Source organism: Anser anser (genome assembly GCF_964211835.1).
Source record: "Anser anser genome assembly, chromosome: 5".
NCBI lineage: Eukaryota > Metazoa > Chordata > Aves > Anseriformes > Anatidae > Anser > Anser anser.
In genome coordinates this window covers 65893136-65918469 of record NC_139725.1, presented here as the reverse complement: position 1 = coordinate 65918469, position 25334 = coordinate 65893136, and the positions used below count along the sequence as shown (strand labels likewise).

The following is a 25334-nucleotide window of genomic DNA, read 5'->3' as shown; positions in this document are numbered from 1 at the left end:
AGCCAGACGTGCAGGGAGGCAGGGTTAATTTACTTTGCAAGTAGAAACTGCTCCACTGTTTTTATTGTTGCTGTAGAATCTTTGTTTGTAGAAGAAAATATTTTTTTTTGTAGAAGAAAATATTAATTAAGAATGCCTAAGTAGAGCACAATAAACGAAATTCAGATTTGTAGGCAATGTTTTGAATTTCTGCATTGCTATTAAGGCATGTTTTTACAGGCGGGTATGTGTCTTGGCTGTGTTCCTGATTCTGGTCCTGTCGACGTGTGACTGGCTGTGCTGGGCAACATTGCACCTGCCAAAAGAGCTGCGTGTGTTGGCAAGCGCAGGGCTGTCAAATGCCAGCCCCATGCACTTTTCTGCCACTGTACTTCCACGAGCACTTCAGTTAAGCATGAGATCGGGAAAACTGTGAGGTTCAAAATAATGCTTTTCTGCCAGGTTTGATTTCAGCCCTCTTTAGTGCCCTGTTCCCCTTCACAGTGAGACCCCTGGGATGCACCGTGCTTGCTGAAGGCACAGGCAGTGCGGGGACAAGCGTGCTGCTCTCAGCAGCAGTGCCTCCTGCACCAGCACAACGTGCTCGTGCGGTGCCTGGGTTAACGTGTCCGCAGACACGCTGCGTGTACTCGGCATAAGCACACCAGTCTGGTTAGTCTTAATTCCAGTTTGCTGTTTTCTACACTACTTTGACCTAGGCATTCTTGGTGAAGATTTTTGCTGTAGCAAATAGAAATTTTCCTAAGTTTCACCTTACTTTAGTATTTGGGTGTGTTTTGAAATTGTTGCAGATGCTATTAATAAGCATGAGGAGAGGATAAGGGGGTATTACATCAGCCTCTGGGAAATCAACCTGTAACAGAAGTTAAGCTTGTAAAAAATCTGCCTAACGTGTTTGTCCGGTATGAAAATGAGTGGATAGAAACAATACTGTTTTATCAGTGATTCACAGGTTTTTGCAGGCTCTGTGTGTAATGTGCATCCAAGTTCCTACTATAAATATTCTATAGCCAAATATATCACTGCTAATCTGTCTGACGTTCATTTACAGTCCTTAATAGCAGAGGGATAGAGGCAGATGCAAGTCAAAGCTATTTCCTTAAATAGCCAGGATATTGAACTTCAAACCACTGTTTTATTGATTATTTTCTTACTTAGGGATAAAGTATAAAACCAGCCAAACTGTTATTTTAATATGAATAACCCAATGATCTGGAAATTTCTGATGCACTAATTATTTCTTGGGAAGAATCTCATTCAGAGATTAGTAATAACACCAGCCAGCTGAGGGTGTGTGTGTGCGTTCTTTATGGGTATTTGCTGTTGTGGAAGACTGCTCAGGAATTCAGCACTGTAGTTTTCTTTTCCTTTTATTCATTCATTAATGTTTCCAAGAAATCTCCTATGCAGTTGTGTTTTGCATAAGATTTGATTAAATTAATATTTGATTAATTTGATTTGATCAATTTGATTTGATTAATAAAAATTTGATTGAAAGGCTCAGATATTTTTAAATAGAAGTGAAAATGTTTGGAATAATTCTATTTGTATTGCATTTATGTGCTTTTAATAACTCAGAGAAAAATTTGGCATATTTGAAAGCAAATAAAAAAAGAAATCCCAGATAGGAGCCCTGCAACAGGCACACCCTCCGCAGAAAAGCCCTTAATGCCTGCGTGGCTTTATCGCTACAGCAACGAGGACCGGGCAGATGGGGTTGGATTTTCTACTAACTACAAGCATGGATTTTTGTGTAACGTGGTAACAAATCAAGTTGTCCTTATGCAAAATAATTCAATAGCTTTTAAGCATTTTTGAAAATTAAACCGTACTCTTTGGAAACAAGGTCAGGGCAAAGTAATCGTTTTTATTGAAATTGCATTTGACCAAGATTCTGAGGGTTTGTAACAGGAAATGCTGAAGCGGAAGTGCATTTTTTTCTGGGAGGTAGGCAATTAGTAATGACTTTTAAAAGTTGTCACATGTGGGACTATTACCGTGAGTCTCCATTTCCCGCTCCAAACCTGGCAATCGGAAGCTCAGTCAGAGCACTTTGGCACCTGGTAACGCTGATTAACAGCGCTGTCGGTGGCAGGGACAGTGGGATTGAGAGGGGTCTTTAGGGTAAGGTCCCTTCCAGCCCAAACCAGCCGGAGATTCATGAGGTGAAGTGCCGGACCAAGGGGAAGATTCCCCTGGAATACCCTGAATTTCCAAAGAACCTGAAGATACTCTCCTGATTGTGAGGTTAAATCAAACATGTCTGGGGGGGGTACGGTGATTCCTACTGACTTTTTACCAGGAGATACTGAATCAAAGTTAAAAACATTCAAATAAGGGCAGTGAAAAGGGTAGCTTTGTAGGCCTTGTTGGCAATCCTATGTCTCTGGTTAAGAACCTGGTCTGAGATGTGCAGCACTTCTTGCCAGCCAGCAACAAAAACAGACCGCACGTGACGTTCGGTTGCGGGGTTCGTGGCGTACCCTCAGAAGTTTCCGGAACTCTTGGTTTGAGCTGTGGGTGACTCTCCACTGTCGGGGCACCAAAGCTGTCTTACACCGCAGAGAACGGGTAAGGCAAGCACCCTGCCCTGGCATTCCCAAGCAGAAGCTCTGCAGAGGGGTCCCCGCGTGTGTGCACTGCAGAGACACCCGAGGGGGACGCGCGCCCCGGGGTGAGGCTGGGCGCGTGTTCGCTCTGCTCGCAGACAGCAGGGCTGCCGGGGAGAGCCCGCAGGGCCGCAGATCTCCGCTCCCTAATTAAAAGAGTTTCCTTGTGCCCTATTGAGTCCTCTGATCTTGTTGCCAAGTGGTTTGAGCCTGAGCTATAATTAAGACCTTGTTTAGGGGGTCCAAACCTTTAATTGCAGGTGCTTTGTGTTTAATGGTCCTGTAGGGTTTTGTGTGCGCAGTGAGAACCCAGCAGAGCGATTAGGCAAAGGATGCTGGGCTGTCACCCGTGTGAAAGGGACAAGGGGACTGAGCGGGTTGTGTGGCACCTGGAAGGGCTTAGCTGGGTTAATCTGAGGTAACGTGCCTGCTGTGTTTAGGGGCGACTCGCTGGTACTGTTCGCTGCTGCCGGAAAGTCTCCTCAGGTCCAGGCATACCAGCCAGAAATACTCATTCCTCCTAACTTACATGGTCTCAGTTTTCTGGAAAACATGGCATAACGCTGCAGCTTATGGAAAGCAAGTAAATGCAAAGCATGTGATAGATATATGGCTGTCAGCTTAAATCTGCAGACAGGAGCGGCTTTGGGGGCATTCTGTGGTACGATGTTCATAACACCGTTGTACAGCTCTCTGCCTGCCTTTTGTGAGTTTTTATTACTGCGGGTGCACTCCTGATCTCCCTCCCTGCTGTCAGGACAGTAGCAGAGCATGTGCCAGAGCTCTTGATTTGTAGGTTTTGGTACTGTTCATTTTTACTGTTCTGTTTCATTGTTTTATTTGATGAGGTTTGGGGTTGGGGGTGGCAGCACGTTGATATAAGGAAGTCAACTAGTAAATGTCAACTCTGATCTATCCATGCTCTCTCGGATGCCAATAAAATAAGTATAAGCAGATAAATGAATAGTAGCCAATTGGTACCAAACAGGAGCAGATGGTGTCCCATCAAGAGTTCCCAGCCCTTAGCTCAGCACGGGTGTTGCAGGAGTGCGAGGGGTCAGACTGGCTTTGGGTTTGCAGAAGGGGTTTGCGTGGCTGCAAGAGGGGGAGTTTGTGGCTGACTGATTCCAGGGAAGCTGTCTGAAACCTGAACAGCACCAGCACTGCTGGATACATCAATAATGTTATCGTCAGGAGGAGAAATATCACAGCTTTTGTAGAGGGAAGTCATGGTTTCTATGTCCATTGGGCTCCTCTGATGAATCAACTAAGGATATTTTTAAGGACCATTTGGTACATATAATAAACTTGAACTTCCAAAAATAGTTTTTGACAGCATTTCTTCCTGCAGTCTCTTCCAGAGACTGCTCACTCATGGAATAGGAGGGATTGATAATTCTGTTGATTAACCAGTTCCTAAAAGGTATGCCTAGCACTCAGATGGCAGAGACGTTATCAGTGAAATCACATAGGCATCAAAATTGTTTAACCTATCTGTAAATGGCCTAAAAAAGGGAGAGGAACACAGTATTTTATTATGTACAGTTCAGTTTGCCAAGCATCTGTGCAGGATTCCCGAAAGGCAGAAGCTCTTTTGGTAGGAGTGAAAGGATTTGGAGGAGAACTCCAGACTGATTCCTCTGTCCTCCAGAAGTCTTCCATTAAAAATGAATGCATCTCTTTGAGGTGTGCTTTATCTTCCTCAGTGAGTGTGTTAAAATATCCATTAAATTCAAAGCAATAATTATATCCTAAGAAATGTTTGTAAACCATGAGATGTGTGGGGAGTGAGGGGAGAATGGTCGTGGCTGAGAGCATTCGAGGCATGGTTTTGTGTCTCAGAATACATGAAAGGGTCTTCCACATGAGGAGGAAGGGGTTTTCCCTTGAGTATTAAGGGATCAAATGATTACCTGTGAGGATAAATGTGTAACCTCTTGTCATTCAAGTAGATTGCAATCTGCTGCTTTGATATCTGCTCTACCTGCTTGTGAAAAACGCAGTGGGAAAACCACCAGCCTTGTTGTTTTAATTATTACTGGTATTCACCCTAAACCATAAGCTAACCAGAGAAGACACCCGTGTGACTACATTGGCAGTGTTTACTCGTCAGGATTTAACACTCAGTATGAAAGTGAAAAATCCAAAAGCCTTTCTTCCCTAGATCTAACTGAAAGCAGTTCTGAAAATAGTTTTTTCTGTCTGGTGTCAGAGCAGACTTCAATGCCGGTTGTTCATGCTGCTTTTGCTTCAGTTGTAAGAAAGGGTTCAGTTAGAGAAGTCATAATTGTTAACATCTATATCATGTCTGCTTATTGACTTATCTTTTCATTTCAAAATATCAAAATAAATATCACTATGGTTTGGGCAGACATCAGTCTTACTAGAAAATGCACATCTGAAGTAGTTAATGAGTTAATTTTAACTTTGACATTAGCAATACATTTAAATTTAAGTGCTGGAAAACATACAGATATATAATAATAATGAAGGTTTTAATATCTTAAGTTTCCTTTTTCCTTTTTATGTTCTGTATTAAGAAACCTATTGCTTGTTGTACTGAATCAGTACTCTAAGCAGGGTTATTGGTTTAGTATAACAACATCAGTGAGGTGCCTGTTTCTGCTTGTGCATGACCTATTTGCTGACTAGCTGCTACACGCTGGAGCTCACTGGTCTACGAAAGAGCTGAACAGCAAATTTAAGATTCTACAAGTTGTACATATCCCAGCTGCGTTGCGATAATTGCAGCTTTGTCCTCTCACTCCGTCAGTATTAACTAGACTTGCTGGGAGAAAGTGTTTTGAACGACGAAGTTGAACTAAGTTGAAGTAGAGCAGTTATATAACTCCGTGTAAGCCTGGAATTAGGTTACCAGCGTTTGTCCTAGATGCGAAATTCATCTTCCGGACTGCCGTCCTGACACACAGCAGTTCTGCTAGATGGCTTTTTTTCTCCCTCTTTGTTTTTTCCTTTAATTGCTGTGCTTACATACATTGGCTAGCCAGGAAATTTTAGAGAATAAATCTGCATAAATGTAAATACAGCTAGATAAGATTTTTAGATATGGCTGGTTGTTTTCTTGTTGGTATAGTTGTGCTGAACATACATTGGGCTTCTAGTAAAGGATGGAACTCTTGTAACATACAAATTTAAGTACAAAAATGATTTTTTCTATATCTTGGCTATTTTTAAAGCCTATCAAGAATAGATGAGGTGGGGTCTGAGCCCTGAAGACAGAGGCCTTTCTAGTAGCTTATATGGAAATGACTGTTTATTCTTGCTTCTGTTCTCCGAACTTTGCCAGTTCTACAAAACCATTTTTGAGAAGGGGGACTAGACCTACGCGTAGTGTTCAAGTTACAGTGGAAGCATGGGTATAAGCAGTGGCCTAATAAAGTTCTTCACTGCAACAGCTCTTCACTCCAACTTTGTCTTGTACTTGTACAATTACTTATCCATGCAAGAAATTTGCCTGTTTTGGTCTCTGCTGGTGGTTTTAAAGATTTCAGCAGGGACTTTTTTTGGAAACCTTTGGAAAACAGGAAGACTGTGTGCATGAGAGCATCCCAACTTTTTTGCTTGTTGGTCACTTCAAAGAAATCTAGTGGTCTATATGGGTTTATAAGGTTGGTTGTTTTGTTTGTTTGTTTGTTTTTGTTTTCAAAAGTAATATTGACTCCTCTGAAGAAGACTCATCCAGAAACTATATTAACTGTTAGAGCTTCTACTAATTTATTCAGTATACGGTTAGCAACCTATAGCTTCCCAAATCTATCCCTGACCATTAAAAAAATGGCATCACATTTGCCACCTTCTAGATCCCCACATATGTAAGGAGGAGATTGCATACCAACCATTATCAATTCAGGAATTTTGTTTATGAATTTCTTTAGGTCCTTTGGATGACGTGATACTGTCCTTTTACTTGTTACTACTCCTAAACGTGTAACTCTTTGTTTCATCGTGTTAACATTTAAATGATTTGCTCTTAACTGGTTTACCTCCGGTCCAGTTGTGATCTGAATTACCATTTTGCCTACTTAGAACCCTCATCTTTTCCTGCAGCTTTAATTACTGTTTAGGTTGTTTTACTTCGGGTTACTTAAAAAATATGGAACATTGTAGGGCCTACAATGGTCTGAGCTACATCGCTTAGAAGTGCATTGGGCAGAGAAGAACATCACCTACTTCTGTTTCAATATAGTTTAGTGGTTTGGCAGCTTATCAATCTTTAATCCAATTAATATATGTTGTGGTTTTACAATGCTTGGATACTTTAATCAAAATATTGTGCAGCATTCAGTCATTACTTACATAAATCTAAAACATATAATTATCAGCACCGTTACCCTGTCAACCAAATACGTAAACTCCTCAGAGAACATATGTAAAGTTAATTTGACCAGGTCTCGTTGCTTGTTGTTTGTTACTGCTCTTCTTTGATTTTATCTGGAGACTTCCATATCTTGGTTCTTTTTTTTGGCTGAACTTGAGTGAAAATAATCATTTCGGACCTACAATATCAAAATCATCTTCAAACCCTTTCATATTAATTGTGTCTTCACTGTTTTGACATTAAGACTTCTTGTAAGTCAGCATCTGTAGTCTGGGGATCTCCTTTTCTGCTCTTTGTGAGAAATCCTAACTTCTAGTTCCTTCGGATATCCTCGTTTATGAACAGATAGCCTAAGCACAGGCAGGAGGTGTGCAGCAACTGAGTAACATCTTTTGTGGTGACAAATGGACTGGCTGTTCTGTGGCTCTTTACAAATGAATCTCCAGCAATTGAGCTTCTTCCCCCTGCTCTACTCATTCTCCTGTGCTGACCTTACAGAAATTGTGCACTATGTCACTGAGACACAGATGTCATTGCTGTAAACAGGATTTGTAACCAGCTGTGCCCCGACCCCAAAACAGCTGTACGCTGATTCGTCCTTTGTTATTCTGCATATGATCCTTTCTGTGGCCTCTTTGTGAAGTTAGCGTTAAAATCTAAAATAATAAATACTGCTTTATTATTAAATGTTTGAGAGTGAAAAAAATACTCTTACTTCCGGATAGTATGCCTTATGTACTGGGTCCAGAGAGTATCCAAAGCTGTGTTAGGATGGGATCAGTTTTCAAGTGCATGGAAGGCAGCTTGGAACCTCAGCAGTGGCTATTTTTGGGAATACTGCTGGATAAACCAACCAGCAGTAAATGTAGCTATTGATCTTTCTGCCTTGTGCAGTGGGACAGGCAGAGTGACTACAGAGTACTTTTCAAACCTTGTTTTCCACAACTGACTTCTCTGGCTCCTGTGGGGAGCCAGGCAGTAGAAGTCAGTTTAACAGCAGCTCCAGGTATGCCGCCTGTGGCAGCTCTGACGGTGTAACTTTTAGAATCATCGAATCATTTGGGTTGGAAAAGACCTTCAAGATCAGCAAGTCCAATTTCTTCACAATCTCTTTTGGAAGAGTTCCCAAAGTGGTCCCAGGGGTCCCAGCTTTAGCAAGCAGTTGGTGTGTCAGAGTCATCTCTTAAACAGCTCTGGAAACTTTCCTAACTGCTCAAATGGGCAGAGCCCGGTTGTTGGAGAAAGAGAAAGTCACGTTCTCTGCGAATGGAGACCAGGGTTTATGTCCATGGGAGAAGAGCCTGTGCATTGCTTAAATGGCTAATACCTGCAGCTGGAAGATAGAGATGTGGGAGTTTGAATAGTGAACATCATCATGACCTGCACAAGCTGAAGTAGACCTTCTCTAATAATATTCTCTTGGGACGATGAGGAGGGTTCAGGAGTTTATGACTGCAAGGACCTTGTTCATTTGCAGCTTGTATCTGGGAAGACTTTGGAGAATGTTACTTCTTACCTCTTATTGTAACGGTCAGTTTTGTCATCCAGTGTAAAGGTACCTTGTTTTATTGCAGGGATTAAGGCATCTGGAGATTCATCTGACTGAACTGTCAGAAAATAGTTGTACCTTCTGTTTTGATCTTATTTCTCCATTTGTAGTTGTTCGGTTTTTTTTTTTTAATTGTTTTGTTTTAATTTGTGAAGCAGATTTGAACTTTGAAAGAGCATTTCAAACCATTGCTATCAGAGCTTCATTTGGTCTTTACTGTTTCTTTTAGAGATTGCATGCTTAATTTTGCAAACTTAATTTTAAGGAGAGAGTGAGAAGGACTCTCTTAGCTCCCTTAGCTGGGGGTGATGTCAAAGCCTACTGTTCTTTTTTCAGCCGTGTTTTTTAAAGAGTTGGTTGCCTAGGTCAGTGCATTTACAAACAGAAGATTAGTAAGCATCCGTGGAAAAATTAATGTTCAGAGTATGTAAGTGAGAAGTTCTTAATGTGCAATGGCATCAATGGCAAGAGACGAATTATGAACAGTAGTACAAAGAGAACAGAGAACTCTAGGCTCACATGCTCCTTGAATAAGGTTTTCTTCCGCTCCTACCACCTTTCTCAATTTCCTAGTCCTCCCAGAACTAGAGCCTACTAGTATTAGGCTGGGGAGACAACACCTTGCACAGTTTGTTAGCAACGAGTTGCTTATTGTTAATGCTCTGAGAATGGCATGGAGGCACAGTGGTGAGTGCTGAGCATTGCAGCTCTGTTAAATGCAATTGATATTTATGCATGGTATTTTTTGGTCTTTCTAAAACATTGAGGTGTGACTACCCAAGCATGGATTTGCAGCTAAGCAGCCAGGAAACACTTCGTTTGAAAGCTGTGACCTTAAATGCAAAGCACTTCCTTTTTTTTTTTTTTTTTCTTTCTGATAGTGCTGGGGACTAGAAAAAAACTTTGCCACTTATTTTAAATATCCTCATGGCAAGTCCTTGCAAATGTTATGTATTTATAATCAATATTACACTGTGTTTTTCACCAGGGAGATTGCAGCTATGAGCTGGAGCTTCAGCCTCACTTACGTATCGAAGATGTTAATGTTCAAAGGAATAAAAGTCTTCTTTCCATGACCAGCTCCACATTTGATCAGAAAGTACATTCATCCAGAAAAGACACGGCGCACAGATCAAAAGTAAAACCATTTCTACCTGATGTAAAGGATAACGAGAGTGAATTATTTTCCATATTTAAAATAAGCACAAAGATTCCCAAAAAAACTTCGGGGCTGAATTCGGAAGTGCCTGTGTTGTCTACAGATTTAAATGCTTCTGAGTCTTACTCAGCAGGGAGGCTCACTCTTGTTGAATACACTGACCAGGACAATCAAAAGGATGAGGAAATAGAGAAGGTGACATTCGACTTAAATGAATGTATTGACTTATGTGACAACAGTGAAAGTACCACAATTCATGAAAGTGCAGCAATAAAGGAATACGAAACTGTAGGTAAAGCCTGTTGTTCACTGGGGAGGAACCATGCGGATTTGGGCTGCAGTAGCTTCACGGCTGAGAAATCACCTGTGTCCTCTGACTTATTTTATCTTCCTGAATCATACTTGGATTTGTTTGTGCCTGTGAGGTCATCTGAAGAGTCTTCTTGGCTGGAAGGAGTATTTTCCTGTGTGGAAAGGCTTTTATCACAGTCTCCTCCCCCTTTGAATAAACTTTATGATTTTGAAAAAATGGTGAGAAGTGAAGAAACAATACGCCCTTTTCAAAAAGCTATTTCCAGTAGTTATTCAGAGAGACTGCAGGACAAAGACTTTCCTGCTTCGTCGGAAGGTGATCATTCACTCCTGCCCTCTGAAAATCCTGAACTGAAAGCCACCAATGACTTGTGTGCTTCTGTAAATACCTGCTTTTCAAAAACTGTATCACTTTTGCAGACTGCTGCTGACAAAGCCGAGGGGCTTCACTGGTGTGACAGCTTTGATAGCATGTTTGACAATGAAGAATTGACAGAAATTGAAAAGAAAAATCTAACAATAAATTACACTCTGGTAAATAACTCTTCAAGTAAATCTTTGGTTCAAGAAGATAAAGAATGCCTTGAAATGAACAAGAGAAGTGTGACTATTGATGAAGAGGAGAGTATACGTTTATTTGAAGATGAACACATTTATGAAACAAATACTGAAATTTCATCTGTGAATAATGAGCCTTCTGTCATGTCAGGTTCAGGTGGGAATGTTATCACGTCGGCTGCAGTGCAAGGCTCTGAGTGGCTTCCCTCGCGGGAGTGCTGTATGACTGGTGACAAAACCTGCAAGGAACAGCAAGTAAGCAGTAAAATCACAACCACGGAAATGGTGGCTGATATTAGTGTGACTGAGCAGAGTCTGGGTAATAACGATCTTTATGACTCTTCTCAAGAACTGTTTTCTGTTAACTTTGATCTGGGATTTTCCATTGAAGAATGTGAGAATGAAATCTTGGAAGATGAAATGAATACGAACAATACCCCAGAATTAGATGGTGCCTCACAGAGTCACACAGATGTCACTGAAGATAAAGAAAAAATACTAAATGATCGCTGCAGATTTCAAACGTTGCCAAAATGGGATTGCAAAAGCCTTGAGAGAAGAAACATCTCCACACCACTGCCATTCCAGCGTAGTAACGTGAGTCATGCAGAAGTGGCTGGGGATGCAACCCCTGCAGGGCCTGTCTCAAAGTCAGGGAACAGAATGGGAAGCGGATCACCTGAAGCCTTGGCTTCTTCCCTTTCTACCCCATATAGAAGGGTTAGGAATATTGAAGCTATCAAAAGAATTCCTGTGAATGTTTTCTCTAGTGTCATGGAGAACATTCCAGGTGTTCATCCTACAGATAAAGTAGGTACAAGCTCACGTGGACAGAACTTTGAGAGTTCGGCCTTGGATGCACTTGATTCCCCTTTAGGAAGATCTGCACACCTGGAAGATACCAATATTCGTACTTCACGTGTGTGTCCTGCTGAAGGTAGGGAATGCAGCGGTACTGTTAATTAATACCTTCATGTTTTAGTCAATAATGTTGAATTCAGTATCTTTTGCATCTTCAGCTAGGTATTTTGACTTAGGTGGCTATGATGTGAGGAAAAGAGAATAGTGGTTTTAATACTAGAAGGTAGCTCAATGAGGTGGCTTTCCAGAATCTCAGCTTCCTGCAATATACCATGCATTCTAGCTTAGCCATCTGAGGCTGAACCGCATGCATACATATTGGAGAAAGCAATCTGAATTAACCCCCTGATATCTCTCCACAAGCGCTAACAGTGCAACCATGTGAGACATAATTGTGTGAGCTACAGCTGCCTTTAAAGCCCTTTCTTAATCCTCTCAATGGCTTATTCATAATCATCCAGATCCGTTGCACTTCAATCCCTGAGTCCACCCACCACGCCTTCATATTTTTCTATCATTGTTCCGGAGGAATAGAATCTATACAGACGGATTTCTTTTAGTTTAGTTGCATGACAACTAACTAGTGCTTAACATTTTCTGGTTATAACTTCTGCACAGACCTGGATTGTCTTGAAAACATCAGCTGTTTGTAGGATCTATTCTATTTTTATTTGGAAATTTCAGCATCGTAGAATTATTAAGGTTGGAAGAGACCTCCAAGATCATCTGGTCCAACCATCCCCCTACCACCAATGTCACCACTAACCCATGTCCCTAAGCACCACGTCCAACCTTTCCTTGAGCACCCCCATGGATGGTGACGCCACCACCTCCCTGGGCAACCCGTCCCAACGCCTGACTGCTCTTTCTGAGAAGAAATGTCTCCTCATTTCCCACCTGAACCTCCCCTGGCACAGCTTGGGGCCATGCCCTCTAGTCCTATCACTAGTTACCTGTGAGAAGAGGCCGACCCCCAGCTCCCCACACCTTCCTTTCAGGTAGTTGCAGAGAGCGATAAGGTCTGCCCTGAGCCTCCTCTTCTCCAGAGGAAACACCCCCAGGTCCCTCAGCCGCTCCTCACAGGACTTGTGCTCCAGGCCCTTCACCAGCTTCGTAGCCCTTCTCTGGACACGCTCCAGGGCCTTGATGTCCTTCTTGTAGTGAGGGGCCCAAAGCTGAACACAGCACTCAAGGTGCGGCCTCACCAGAGCAGAGTACAGGGGGACGATCACCTCCCTGGCCCTGCTGGCTGCACTACTCCTGACACAACCAGGATGCCGTTGGCCTCCTTGGCCACCTGGGCACACTGCCGGCCCATGTTCAGGCGAGCATCAACCAGCACCCCCAGATCCTTTTCCCCTGCACAGCTTTCCAGCCACTCTGCCCCAAGCCTGTAGCACTGCATGGGGTTGTTGTGGCCAAAGTGCAGGACCCAGCACTGAGCCATGTTGAACCTCATCCCATTGTCCTCTGCCCATCGACCCGTCCTGTCCAGGTCCCTCTGCAGGGCCTCCCTACCCTCTGGTAGCTCAACACTTCCCCCCAGCTTGGTGTCACCTGAAAACTTACTGAGGGTGCACCCAATCCCCTTGTCCAAGTCATCAATAAAGATATCAAAGAGGATGGGCCCCAACACCGACCCCTGGGGAACACCACTGGTGACCGGTCACCAGCTGGATCTCACCCCGTTCACCAGCACTACACTGTAACTGCATTCGTTGGCCGAGGAGCGAAGGCGGGCCAAGTGCCTGGAAGGTGCTATGCTCACCTCTGTACCACCAGCACCGCACTGATACCACCAACACCACACTACGCCCTTCTGTCTCCCTTTCTGTCCTTTTCTGTTTTAGGAACGGTGTATTATTAAAAAATGTATTTTTCATAATTTCTTGTCAGTCAATCCACGTCATTCTCCACTCATATGTCACTTATAGATCACATTGGCTCCCGTTGTCATATATTCATACGTTATATTTCAGCAAAGGCAGTCCTTTGGAAAAACAGAAAAGGCTGCAGTTGTTTGAAAAACTGAATTAAGAAGAGGAGTTTTTGATGAGTTCTGGTTTTGTTTCAGGCATCCAAAGGCGTATGTGTTACAAAATGTTTCCAGAAGTGTAACACTTACTCAAATTTTAAGGGCTTCTCCATTTTTCATTCTTCATTTTTCATTTTTCACCTCTCTTTTTCTGTATCTGTACTGCCTGGGGTAATCATTTCCGCTCAGAGAACCTCCAGGAAAGTAGGATTTATTGTACATCTCAACTGGAGATTATTTATTTTGATTAACAAGGCTAAAGAGAGCAATATTTGCCACAAAAATCAATAAGTAATCTCCTTTGTAGGTACTTTTATAAGAGAGAGAGGTTTTGATTGTTCAGTTATAGCAATATTGTACTGTGAACAATACACATCCTTGTGAATGTTGCTTATTATTTTTCTGTAGGAACCAGCAGTGAAAGTGAAGAAGAGATTGTTTTCCAGAGGAAAAACAGAAAAAAAAATGTTTTGAAGTCTCCTGATGTGAGTCTTAATAGAGAAAATAAAAGACAAGAGAAGCAAAAAAGCAAGAAAGTCAAACATCAAACCAAAAATCCTCTTTGCATTTATTCTTATTTCTGTTTACATAGGTTACGAATGATAGTGATTTTGAATCACCGATTCATGCCATCAGAAAACGTCGACACCCGCTTAACATGGTTAGTAAGAGCTTTGGTAATGAAGAAGGAAAATAACATGAACTTGTTTATGGAGGATATTTTTAAACATTCACTCTTTTTTCAGGTGGTAGGCAAGTGTTCGTATTAAAAATACTTTATGCCATCTGACCAAAGACGTATTAGAACGTAATTTTTTTTCTTCCTTCAGTTTATCCCCAAGATATCCTAAGATGTGTTTGTAGGTGTTGTTTGAGACTGAATTATTGCTATAGGGAAGAGAGCAGAGCCACTGTCTTTGTGAAAGGCAGTAAAATAACCTTTCTTCCTCAAAGCTTTGAATCAAAAAATGTTCACGCCACATTTAGCCTGATTTTTCTTCCCAATAATGTGTTTTTCTGTTCTTTTCTGAAGAGGTGCAATTCTGGACTTTGATAAAATGCTTAGCTGTATTCCATCATTTTGCCATATCAAATCAATCACAAAAATTGGGTGTTACTTAAGAAAAAAACAGATGTTGAAGGATGACTGTGTAATTATAATGTTGCTTGCTTTAGCCTTATTTATTGAAGAGTTTGTGAAATGTTCCTCTAGTCAGATGTGTCCAGTGATGACAGCTTGGATTTTCACAAGAACTCAAGTAGGACCACAAATAGCAGCTCAGCAGCACATAACAAGAAACAGCAAAGAAGTGCAAAACGTCAAAAGGTCAAGAGTGATTTTACATGCAAGGTATGGAATTTCACATCTCTCTTAATACTTTGAAGCTTACACGTGCAGCAGTTTGAACTGAAGTTGTAATGTATTATGTATGTACATATATAAGTGTACATGTTTGCAACACAATAAAATCTAGTTCAGAAAAGGCATAGAATCATAGGGTGGTTTGGGTTAGAAGGATCCTTAAAGACCATGTAGTTCCACCTCCCTGCTATGGGCAGGGGTGCTACCCACTAGATCAGGTTGCCCAGGGACTCGTCCAGCCTGGCCTTGAACACCTCCAAAAATGCTTGTTTGGACATGAGCAGCACCAAACTGAACTAAAAGAGACAGAGAGAGAATTAGTGAGAGTCTATTTTGTGTTCAAACTGCAAGAATGAACAAAATGTTTCCTAACTTGTCTGCATTTAAATTATTAAAAAAATATGAAAATTACAACAATGGTTTCACAACCAAAAGACAAAAGTAGACTGTGTTGGAGACATTCATTCTAGAGCTTGTGTGTTTATATATTTTACAGCCTTACATAGGATCTCATGGTACAACTATTTTGTGGTAGGTATGCAGTGGAGCAGTTATTTTTAAGTCATTGTTTAGGTCATAGCTATTTCATACAGGTTTGTTGCAGACTTAAGGGATGAAATCTTGAAACACTGGCTAATGATTTTAATTCTCACATCCATTACGTGACCTTCAGAGTAGTCTGCAGGTCCCTGTGTAATAATGTTCTGAAACAAAATAAGATTTTACGTTACAAGTAAGGAGATACTCAAAGATTAGGCATCCTAGCTCAGGCACTTTTCCAGAACTTACGCTGTTAGGACTTTATATCATATGAATATATCACCTGCTCTAATGGTTTCAGTTTTGAACGTCCTAAGACAGCAATACTCCCCCTACCCCAAAGCTTAAGTATTAAGTTGGTATTTTACCCTTTAATCTGTCGCTGCATTGGGAACTTGTGGACAAGATGCCGGGCCACTATCATACATTCATATTAAGTTGAAAAGCTCTTAAATATGCATAGATATGTTTCCACAACTACAGTAATGTGGACTCCAGGGCACATTATGTTGCATATTTTTAATATTAGAATTAGAATTAAAAGTAGAATAGTTCAGTTGGAAGGGACCTACAAAGATCAAGTCCACCTGCCTGACCTCCTCAGGGCTGACGCGAAGTTAAAGCATGTTAATGAGGGCATTGTCCAGATGCCTCCTGAACACTGACAGCCCTGGGGTATCAGCCACCTCTCCAGAAAGCCTATTCCAGGGTTTGACCACTCTCATGGTAAAGAAATTTTTCATAATATCTAGTCTGAAATTCCCCTGTTGCAGCTTTGTTTTAAAGATAACCCTCAGCACGGAGTCTTTCCTGTAGTATCAGTACTTTATATTTTGGAATGAAAAAGAGTTAGGGAGATTAACAATCTGTTTCTCTATTTTATTTAAATGTTTTCTTGACGTGAGATCAAAAGGTTCATGAAAAGAGAGTATGTTACCTGTAGACTTAAGAAATTCTACTCTGCCTTCACCTATTATCTTACATAAACATTCATAGTGATGAACGTGTCAGATTTCCAGATTCACAGAAGATCCAGGACATCACAGTCACTGTGATCAGTCCACCCCCAGTTAGGTGTTCTGTCGCAGCTGCAGATAACGGAGCTGTAAGTGCAGCAGTGATCTGCAATTAACTGAGATTGTGGGAAGTCCAGGGTGACCCAAATAGCCAGCTGGCACTGAACAAGAGTCAATAGGCAATCAAAAAACCTGATAACTATTCGTTTCCTAAGTGTGACAAGACTCCTGGCTATTAGTTTCTGGTGTCATAGTGCTATTTGTGCTGCAGGGTTTGTCTTCTGCATAGTCTTCCACCAGTAAGAAGGATTAAGACTAATTGGCAGTAGCACTGAGAGGTCTTTCCTGTAAGCGGGTGACCTCCAATGCATTTTATAATAATCAAAACTCTTCTAGAAAAGGAACTGTTAATAATACCTGTCAGTCAGGCTTACTACTTGTTGTAAAGAAGTAAGTTAAAAGCAAGGACTTGAAAAAAAAATCCGAGAGATCTCTTATCGTAGCACATCTGTGTGCTAAAACAAAACGTACAGTATTCATTCAAAATATTCTGAAGGCAAACAATCATTCTTCTGGGGAAAATGAGATACATACTGATTTTTTTCCAGGTTTTATGATAGCAGTTTTAGCTGAAATTTTAAGAGAAAAAGTGAGCTTAAAAAAAGCATCTCTGACAAAACATTGCTCTGGATAGTTTCCTTGTTCTCTACATTCTTCTCAATGTTTTGTTGCCTGTTACTATGGAACACAGCATCTACATTTATAGCACGCCTCCTATACTGAAGTTCAAGAGTGAAGTGCCTCATCATCCATGAAAGAGCATTTTTTCAAGGATGAGTTTCACTGTCTAACAAATTTACCAAACTATTAATCTTAAATCAGAAAAGTTCAAAGCAGCATGAAGTCTGCATCTGAAGTTTCCAACAGTCTTTAGTTCAGAGTAATCCGGCACTTCTAAATCAAAACAGCTTTTTGTGAAGAACTCCTAGCTGATAGGAGTGAAACAAGATTTATAAATTACAAATCACCTGATGGTGTTGGGTAGCTTAGTTAATAAGTTCTGCCTGCGCCACTAGGTCGGTGCTAACAGCGTTACAGTGTGAGTACCTCTGGCACCACTTGGGGATGGAGTCCAGCTTCACCAGCGGTGGTGGTGGGACAGGTCTTTGTGTGCTGGCATGTAGTTCCCTAAACATCGTGCTCTGTACATCACCTTCCTGTGTGATGGATTCTTACTTCAGACAGAAGCTTAGTATCAGTGATCACAGAACCACAGGCTGGTTTGGGTTGGCAGGGACCTCACAGCCCATCTAATCCCAGCCCCTGCCATGGGCAGGGCCCCCTGCCCCCAGCCCAGGCTGCCCCCAGCCCCATCCAGCCTGGCCTTGGGCACTGCCAGGGATGGGGCAGCCACAGCTCCTCGGGGCAGCCTGCGCCAGGGCCTCACCGCCCTCTGAGGGAAGAATTTCTTCCTAATATCTAATCTAAATCAACCATTTTTTAGTTTAAAGCCATTCCCCCTTGCCCTGTCACCACAGCCCCTGACCCAGAGTCCCTCTCCAGGTTTCCTGCAGCCCCTTCAGGCACTGGCAGCCCGCTGTGAGGTCTCCCCGGAGCCTTCCCCTCTCCAGGCCGAACACCCCCAGCTCCCTCAGCCTGTAGCAGAGGGGCTCCAGCCCTCTGAGCATCCTTGTGGCCTCCTCTGGACTTGATCTAGCATGTCCATGTCCTTCTTGTGCTGGGAGCCCCAGAGTTGATCTGAGCAGCTGGTGTCCTGAATGCGTGAACTGATTTAATCAGAGTTTTCATACGTAACATTAGTTAATTATGACATTAATTAATGAGTCTAGCTAAAATTCATTTGGATGTTTTTTTCCTTTTTTAGAATGCAGCAAGACAGTTTTTAGATGAAGAAGCTGAGCTGTCCCAGCAAGATGCAGATTGTGTTTCATCTGATGAGAGTGACGATACAGAGAACGAGCTGAACTCGTCACTTCGTCAGTTCCTGAATGATGATGCAGAGGTCACGCAAGTGTTAAATGGTGAGGGATGAAAGGTTTTTTGATTTTAAGATAAGGTGCTGTATAGCAAGCGGTGTGTGATAGGCACAGCCATTCAGTCAGTTGCTCTGTGTCAGCCAATTAGTAGTAATCTCCTCAGCTCGAGTAAATCAGGTGCTTTCCATCTGTTGTACCTCTTCTATTTGTATTCCCCTGGTTTTCTTATGTAGTAAATCTTCACTGGAGTCTCTGCAGTGCAATAGCTTTGCGCAAGCTGGAATGAATTCTCTGAGGACCATGGAGGCCAGCGTTCTCCTCTGACTACAAATCAGCCAACCCCTCATACACCAATATGACTGAAGGGAAACAGAATTTTCCATTTCACTTAGAAATTTCTGAAGCTTTCAGGTCTTTTCATACAAAGAGACCTAAAATTTGATGTGAAATATCAATATGAATTTTAAAGATAAATTACAGTGCTGACACTGACAGAGCTAAGAAGGTAAAGCTCTTTTTTGGCCAAGATTTTCTTATTCCTGTGCTTATAAGCCTTGATTTTCCTGGGATATTTGCATGGTGGAATCATCTTAATACCATTTAAGAGATTCCCAGGTGTTGCTGAGGATTTTACTTCTCCGTGGAAAGTCTGAAATCCCCACACCTGTCTCATACAGATTCTGAAATCAGTTGTGTCTGTTTTGGGAAAGACTTGCCACGTGGATAACAAATTGATTTGAGTTTGCTGTGGCTACCATAGCCCTTCTCCCTGCTATGAGCAGCCAGAGCTCTGCCTGCTGAGAAACCCTTTACGTGTCGGCTCTTCCTAATTGCAAGCTGGGTAGAGTTACTCCTTTTCTTTGCGATATTCAGAGGTGTATAGAGATGTCAAATTTGGAAGACTGTAAAGGAATTGCTCATGGAAAACATGATTTAATAATAATGAAAGATAAATGTATCCTTAATAATACTGTATTCTCTCATTCTATTTTCTTTTTTTAATTCAGACTCTGAGATGAGAGGAGTTTACCTGAAATCTGTGCATAGTCCAGCTCTTGGGAATAGATTCAAAATGGTTCATCGTGACTTCAACAGCACGGCGATCTTCTCACAGGTATGAAACGAAATGATGGCTGTCCTTGTGAAATTCCGTTTGTGCATGACAGTAAAGCACGCTACTTTATTCTCTCATAGATGTTTCCAAACTTGTATTTTGGGAGCGTATGAGGTGTCTGGCAATGCACGTGCACTAAGATTTCAGCCAGGCCAAGTAGCATGCTCTGTTCTCTCAGCTGTGCTTCTTGCTGCTACTGAGCTCTCTCTGCTGGGGTGCCTCTTGCTGTCCGACGTCCTCGGTGCTACTGGAGTCTGAGCCTTCACGTGGTCCCCGGACACCAAGTTGTGCTGCTGCCCCATGGGGTAACTGCTGAGCAGGAATGACTCCAGAGCAGGTCTTTACCTAAGCTCTTGCCCTCTGGCGTACACTACCATTTATGCACCAATTCTCTGTATTCATAGAAGTGCCAGTGAAACGTTGCTGGATTATCATAACGACTTCTTTCAAACTGTGAACTCATTCTGGCTGCTCCTGGCTTAGTTTAGCTTCTTTCACAGTTGGCTGTGTTCACCCTCCGTGTGAACACTGCACAGCACTTAGATAAGATATTTCCTACAAGATCTGTCTTTTTGGTTCTGTTTTACTCTGCATTCTTCATGCATTGCACAACACAAATAATTTGTACAGTATTTTTTAATTATTTAGCCTTTAATTTTTCTTCTACTTCATAGAGACCAAATAAATCAATGAACTGGAAAAACAGAATCTCAGGATGGTTCCTTATCATTATCACCCCACTGTCTCGAGTTTTCTTTCTGTATCCTATATTCCTGTTTTTATAGTGCCTTCAGCTCAATAAAACAGAGGTCTCTATTTGATGAAAAGGATAAATTACTTTGTTGTTAATGCACAAATTCAACTTGTGCACACTGATTATTTGCAAGCAGATAAGAACACATGCAATCCAATTTCCAAGCAGCGTGGCCTTATTATGTCAGTTTTGTTGTTTCTTCTGAGACAGGGTGTTGCTGAAAACAAGAAGCTTGAACTTACATTTCATTTTAAAAGTCATAAAGGCACCACCATAAAGGGCTTCTGTCAGCAAGTCTTGTGTGTATGCTGCAGAGTTCATGTTATCTAGGTGGTACTATAATTGGTTTGCCGAATCTGCCTGTTTTTCGTTCATGACTGCAACATGTCCTGAGTGTGCAGGCATGGCGTTTCAGAGTCTTTCAACCCTGTGCAGAGAGACACCCAAAGATCTTCCTGTCTGTAATACAAACCTCTTTGGTAGGATTATCAGCTAGCAAGTCTTGCTTCTATTGTGATATTACAATTAATATTCCTTTTACAAGCTTTCGAGTGATAAACCATTGGCCTGATTGAAATCTCAGTGTGTGTACTGCCAGACACGTGAGTATGGAGGGCCCCAGAGCCAGGCCCTCCAAGGAAGTAGCTCAGGAACTGCAGAGCGTCTTCAGCTGGGCAGGGTTGGTGAGGTGTAAGAAGCCCGGGGTCCTGCAGTGCCTATGCATGGGATGGGCTGGATAAATAAGAATCATCTGCTGAGAGGAAGAGCAAAGTCATTACATTGTTTCTGAACTTACTGGATTTGGTTTTTTTCCCCCCACAGATTCCTGAGCAAGATGAGACTTACGCAGAAGATAGTTTCTGTGTTGGAGAGGAGGAAGAGGAAACTTGCAGAAAAAGTGAATCCAGTGAGGAGGAAGTGTGCGTTAATTTTGATCTCTTAAACAATGAGAGTTTTACTAGTGGAAGACAACAATACCTCACTCGCTGTAGGAAAAAATTAAACCTGGCCAAAAAGGAACAGAACTGCTCTGTCCCAGGGCAAAAGAAGAAGCCATCCCGGATCATTGTTCTCAGTGATTCCAGCGGGGAAGAAACAAGTGTCAGTAATGAAAAGCCCGTGAAAACAGATTGTTTCAGGACAGAACAGGAAAATGCTGAGTTACCCAAGTCATTGCCTTCAGTCTCTTCTGTGCAGCATAAAAATGTCACCGGGGAAAATAGTGTTCATCAGCCTGTGGAGAAAAAGAGTGAGATACTGCTAGGCTTGAAGGCTTCGGTATCTGAAATGCTGGATTTTCAGCCAGGACGTGAAGCCAGGACCAGGCGCCCCTCACCAGCTGCTGCCAGTTCTGATTCAGGGAAGGAGGATCTCCAGGCTCCCGCTGAGGTGGGTGGTGGTTCACAGCAAGGACCTTCCTCTCACCTCACCTTTTGCTCAAGAGTCTGACGTGGGGGGAACCTGTCCTGCTGTAGTGTTATTTTGAGGGCTGTCAGCAACAGAACAGCAAGAGTGAGAGTGCTCCTGGTGATGAAGGGGTAGCTCTGTTCCATTTGTCCTGCTTTACATTATCTCCCTCTGGTATTGGGAGCTTTTGTACCCACAGGTAACTTGGAGGGGGTCTTAGCAGTCGATAAATAAAAATTGGGGATTAGATGCTGTCCTGAGTCTGATGATCATGAAGGAACATGGAGCTATTTCAAATAGCAGTTATAAAATACTGTTCTCTGTCCTAAATTAAGACAGTCTGAGGTTGGATTCCCAGCCTCTTGTGCTTTCCTGCCTGACTTCTGTCATCTACGTTATTTGTCTTTTGTTCAATTTGTGCTAGTGAAGGCCGCGTGCTTTTGTCACACAAACTTCTAAATATTTCAAGGCTTAACTAATTGGGGAGATTTTCTTTGTGGAGGATTAAAGTCTTAGTCTGAAATTATTTATGTTTTGCAACATCAAAACATACATTTTTTAAAGATTTTATTCATTGGAGTTTTCAAAAATCCATGGTACAAAGTGTATCTGTTAAGCATCAGTGTTGGGAAGTGTATCTTTTAGGGGCATGACATTCTTTGGCCTTGCGCTTCTGCACAATCTCAGAAATACTGTGTGATTTTCAGCATTTACAGGCGGAGAATTCCTTGAAGAATACCTGCAGGAACACTTCAGTTACATCTTGTTCTGCTTCCACAAAACCCTCCTCAGCCGCGGGTCTGTTTCCACATGACGCTCTGGAGAAAAAAGCTTCGCTGTGCATTCTGGTGGACAGCCGTGAGATCTCCTCTGGAGCAGATGTCATTTCTTCCTTGAAGGCCGTTCACGGGGTGAAGGTGCAGGTTTGCTCCCTGAGCAGCAGCGATTACATCGTGAGCAACCGCATGGCAGTGGAAAGGAAATTTCAGTCAGAATTGCTGAACTCTGTCAATAGGAATAAAGTCGCCCAGCGGATCCAGCGCTTGCAGAACATGTTTGAGAGGATTTGTGTGATTGTGGAGAAGGACAGGGTTAAAGCAGGTAGGTGTTCCCAGGGAGGGTCGTGGCAGGGGGCACGCTGCTCTCTGTCCAAGGCGTCCATGGCCACTCTGGCTTTGTGAATAACACAGGACCGAAATTAGATTGAAAACCTTGTTTTTAGCCTCTGTAGGAGTATTATATTAATGAGGTCACAAGCTGAACGTTACAATTTGTTTTGCTTTTGAGCAGTTAATATAGGCAGAGATGCAGAACTGAATCCATAGGGATACATTACTTACTAATTACTGAAACAGGGAAAAGCTTATTAACTCAAACGTTAATAACTGACCTTAATAACGTGCAAAAAAACCCAACAACCTCAAGACAGATTTCTATGAAGCAAGTGAGAAGAGCAGAATAAAGGAACCAGCATAATCTTATGTACGCTTGGCAATAAAATAACGGAGGAATCAAGAAAAAATACTTTTTGTAGCAGTAACTTAGTGAGTGGTGTCTGTAAGTTGTAGAGAAGTTCTCCCATTGTAGAACCAGCGAGAGCAGTGGCTAGCCTGAACGCACCACGCTCAGTGTTAAATCTGCCTTGAAATGTAAGGATTGAAAGCTGCAATAGCTGCTGCTGGACTAAGCAGAAGATAAGCAGCTGAACGGAATCGGTTTCTAGAAAAAGACAAGAGAGCACTTCTACAAAGAGTTACTTCAGAGCTGTTCCCTCTGTCACAGAGCACGGTGTCGAGTCTCAAAGACGCCTTTCTAATCCTTCCTGACCTGACCGAACGCTCATGGAAAATTCAAGACTTACTTCTTTAATTAGTCTCTACAGTTTGATGAGCAGTTTGTTCTACACGTAAGATCCAAATTAGGCAGCCAAAGGATTTTACTATCGCTGTCTATTCCCGGTGCCATTTATAAAAGTTGTGAGTTCTTGCACCTGCCGCACAGATGATGAAAGTACTGCTCACAGCTTCGATTAAATTACAGGTGTGCCAGGAGGTAAAACGTCAGGACTGAAATGGAACTGCTGCAGATGGAGCTTTGGTTTTGTGACAGAAATTAAGTTATTGATAGTTCAGATATGAAAGCAATGATAGAATTGGACACTGAAATTGCTGGTCCTCAGGGAGGGTGTTTGTGTGCGGTGGCTGTAGATAAGTGGATTGTGTCTGGGCTGCCTTTTTCCACCACTGCTGCCATTCATTTTCATCATTTTTCTCCAGTTTTTCTCATTACACTGTTTCTAGAATGCTGCTCATTTCTTACCCGACAGAGTTCAAGTTCTTTCTTTTGTAGCTTTACAAAACCTCTTCTGCTTTTTTTGGCCTGTCCTGCTCATCACACGTCATGTACGTGTTCCTCTCAGTCCTCTGGCCCAAGGATCTCTGTATCTAACTTACATTTTCACTGTTAGTTCCTAAACTCTGCCTCTCAGATAACCAGGTAAACCCTGCTCCCACAACTCCTCCAACCTCCTTTCCTTGAGAAGTTTTCCATCACCCTGTTTTTTTGTGAATTCTCAAAGCAGGGGTTCTTTGAGCTGATTTCCTTTGTAAATGTTCATGTCGCTTTTTCGCACAGTGATTTAGGACTTACAGACAACTCAGTGAGATTTATCTTTTTTGTGACTGCAGGAGAAACATCGAGGTTTTTCCAGAGGACGCAGTACTATGATGGCGTGCTCTCAGCCCTGGTCCAGGCTGGGGTCCGAATTCTTTTTAGCTCTTGCCAGGAGGAAACTGCCAGTCTGCTGAAAGACCTGGCTCTGGTGGAGCAACGAAAAAATGCCGCTATCAGCGTGCCAGTGGAAGTGGAGGGTCGCAGACAGGAACTGCTCAACTTCTACTTGAGCATTCCCAACATCAGCTATTTGGCTGCTCTCAACCTGTGCCACCACTTTGGCTCTGTGAAGAAGATGATCAACAGGTAACAGCAAAAATGCGTGGCAAGTTCGAGGCCTGCCTTTCCCTTCAGTCCTGTGCCTTGTCCCAGCCCTCGTGCTGGGCCGGGCGAGCCTCCCTGCACCGCACTCCCAGAGCTCCCCCGGAGCCGTCCTGTCTCCGCATCAGCCCTGCCCTGCTCTTGATGCACTTCTGTCTCTCCAAGCTGAGCGCACTGGGGCTATGACACAGGCTCTGCTTCCTCTGTCCCTCCTACCCCCCATTTCCTTTCCCGGTTTCCCTGCAGCAGTCCTGGGGCTTGCTGGGGTCTCCTGGGATCCTTCAGAAACCCAGGAAGGGCCCCAGCAGCGGTCCTGGCTTTCCTGCTGCAGCGCTCACGCCAGACACACCTCACCCACTGGCAGTTTCCCCACCTGGCGTGGGAAGAGCTGCCGGTGAGGTGCCCTCGCTGTGCTGTCTTACAGCTCCCCGCTGGACATCGCCGCTGGCGCCCAGGTCAGCCGGCAGAAGGCAGAGGAGATCTTCCGCTACCTGCACCACGGGTTTGACGTGCAGATGCTGCCCGAGAACCTCTGCGCCAGGGGGAAAAGCCACGCGCCTGCCAGGAGCTGAGGAGTGAGAAACGGGGCTTCTGAGAGCCTCAGGCTGTTTTATTTCAATTGCACTTTACTGAGTTTTTGAGTCACTGTAAATATGTAAATAAATCCTCACAGACGTGCCGGGGCTTTTGGCATACGAGGCCCGCTTCTGTTTCTGTGTGCCTTAAC

The 25334-nt window shown here is 42.8% G+C and overlaps 1 protein-coding gene across 1 annotated transcript in view; it reads left to right on the top strand.

The window, feature by feature from the left end:
- The window catches only part of FANCM (FA complementation group M), a 57926-nt gene extending 32621 nt beyond the window's left edge, over positions 1-25305 (top strand). The window contains exons 11-20 of the mRNA XM_083839874.1: positions 9486-11463; positions 13831-13907; positions 14015-14083; positions 14636-14773; positions 18227-18383; positions 19346-19452; positions 21029-21595; positions 22321-22714; positions 24301-24592; positions 25032-25305. Coding sequence (XP_083696000.1) covers positions 9486-11463; positions 13831-13907; positions 14015-14083; positions 14636-14773; positions 18227-18383; positions 19346-19452; positions 21029-21595; positions 22321-22714; positions 24301-24592; positions 25032-25179 — 3927 coding nt within the window. The 3' untranslated portion in view covers positions 25180-25305. The remainder of the gene's footprint in view (positions 1-9485; positions 11464-13830; positions 13908-14014; positions 14084-14635; positions 14774-18226; positions 18384-19345; positions 19453-21028; positions 21596-22320; positions 22715-24300; positions 24593-25031) is intronic.
- Positions 25306-25334: the final 29 nt, after the last annotated feature.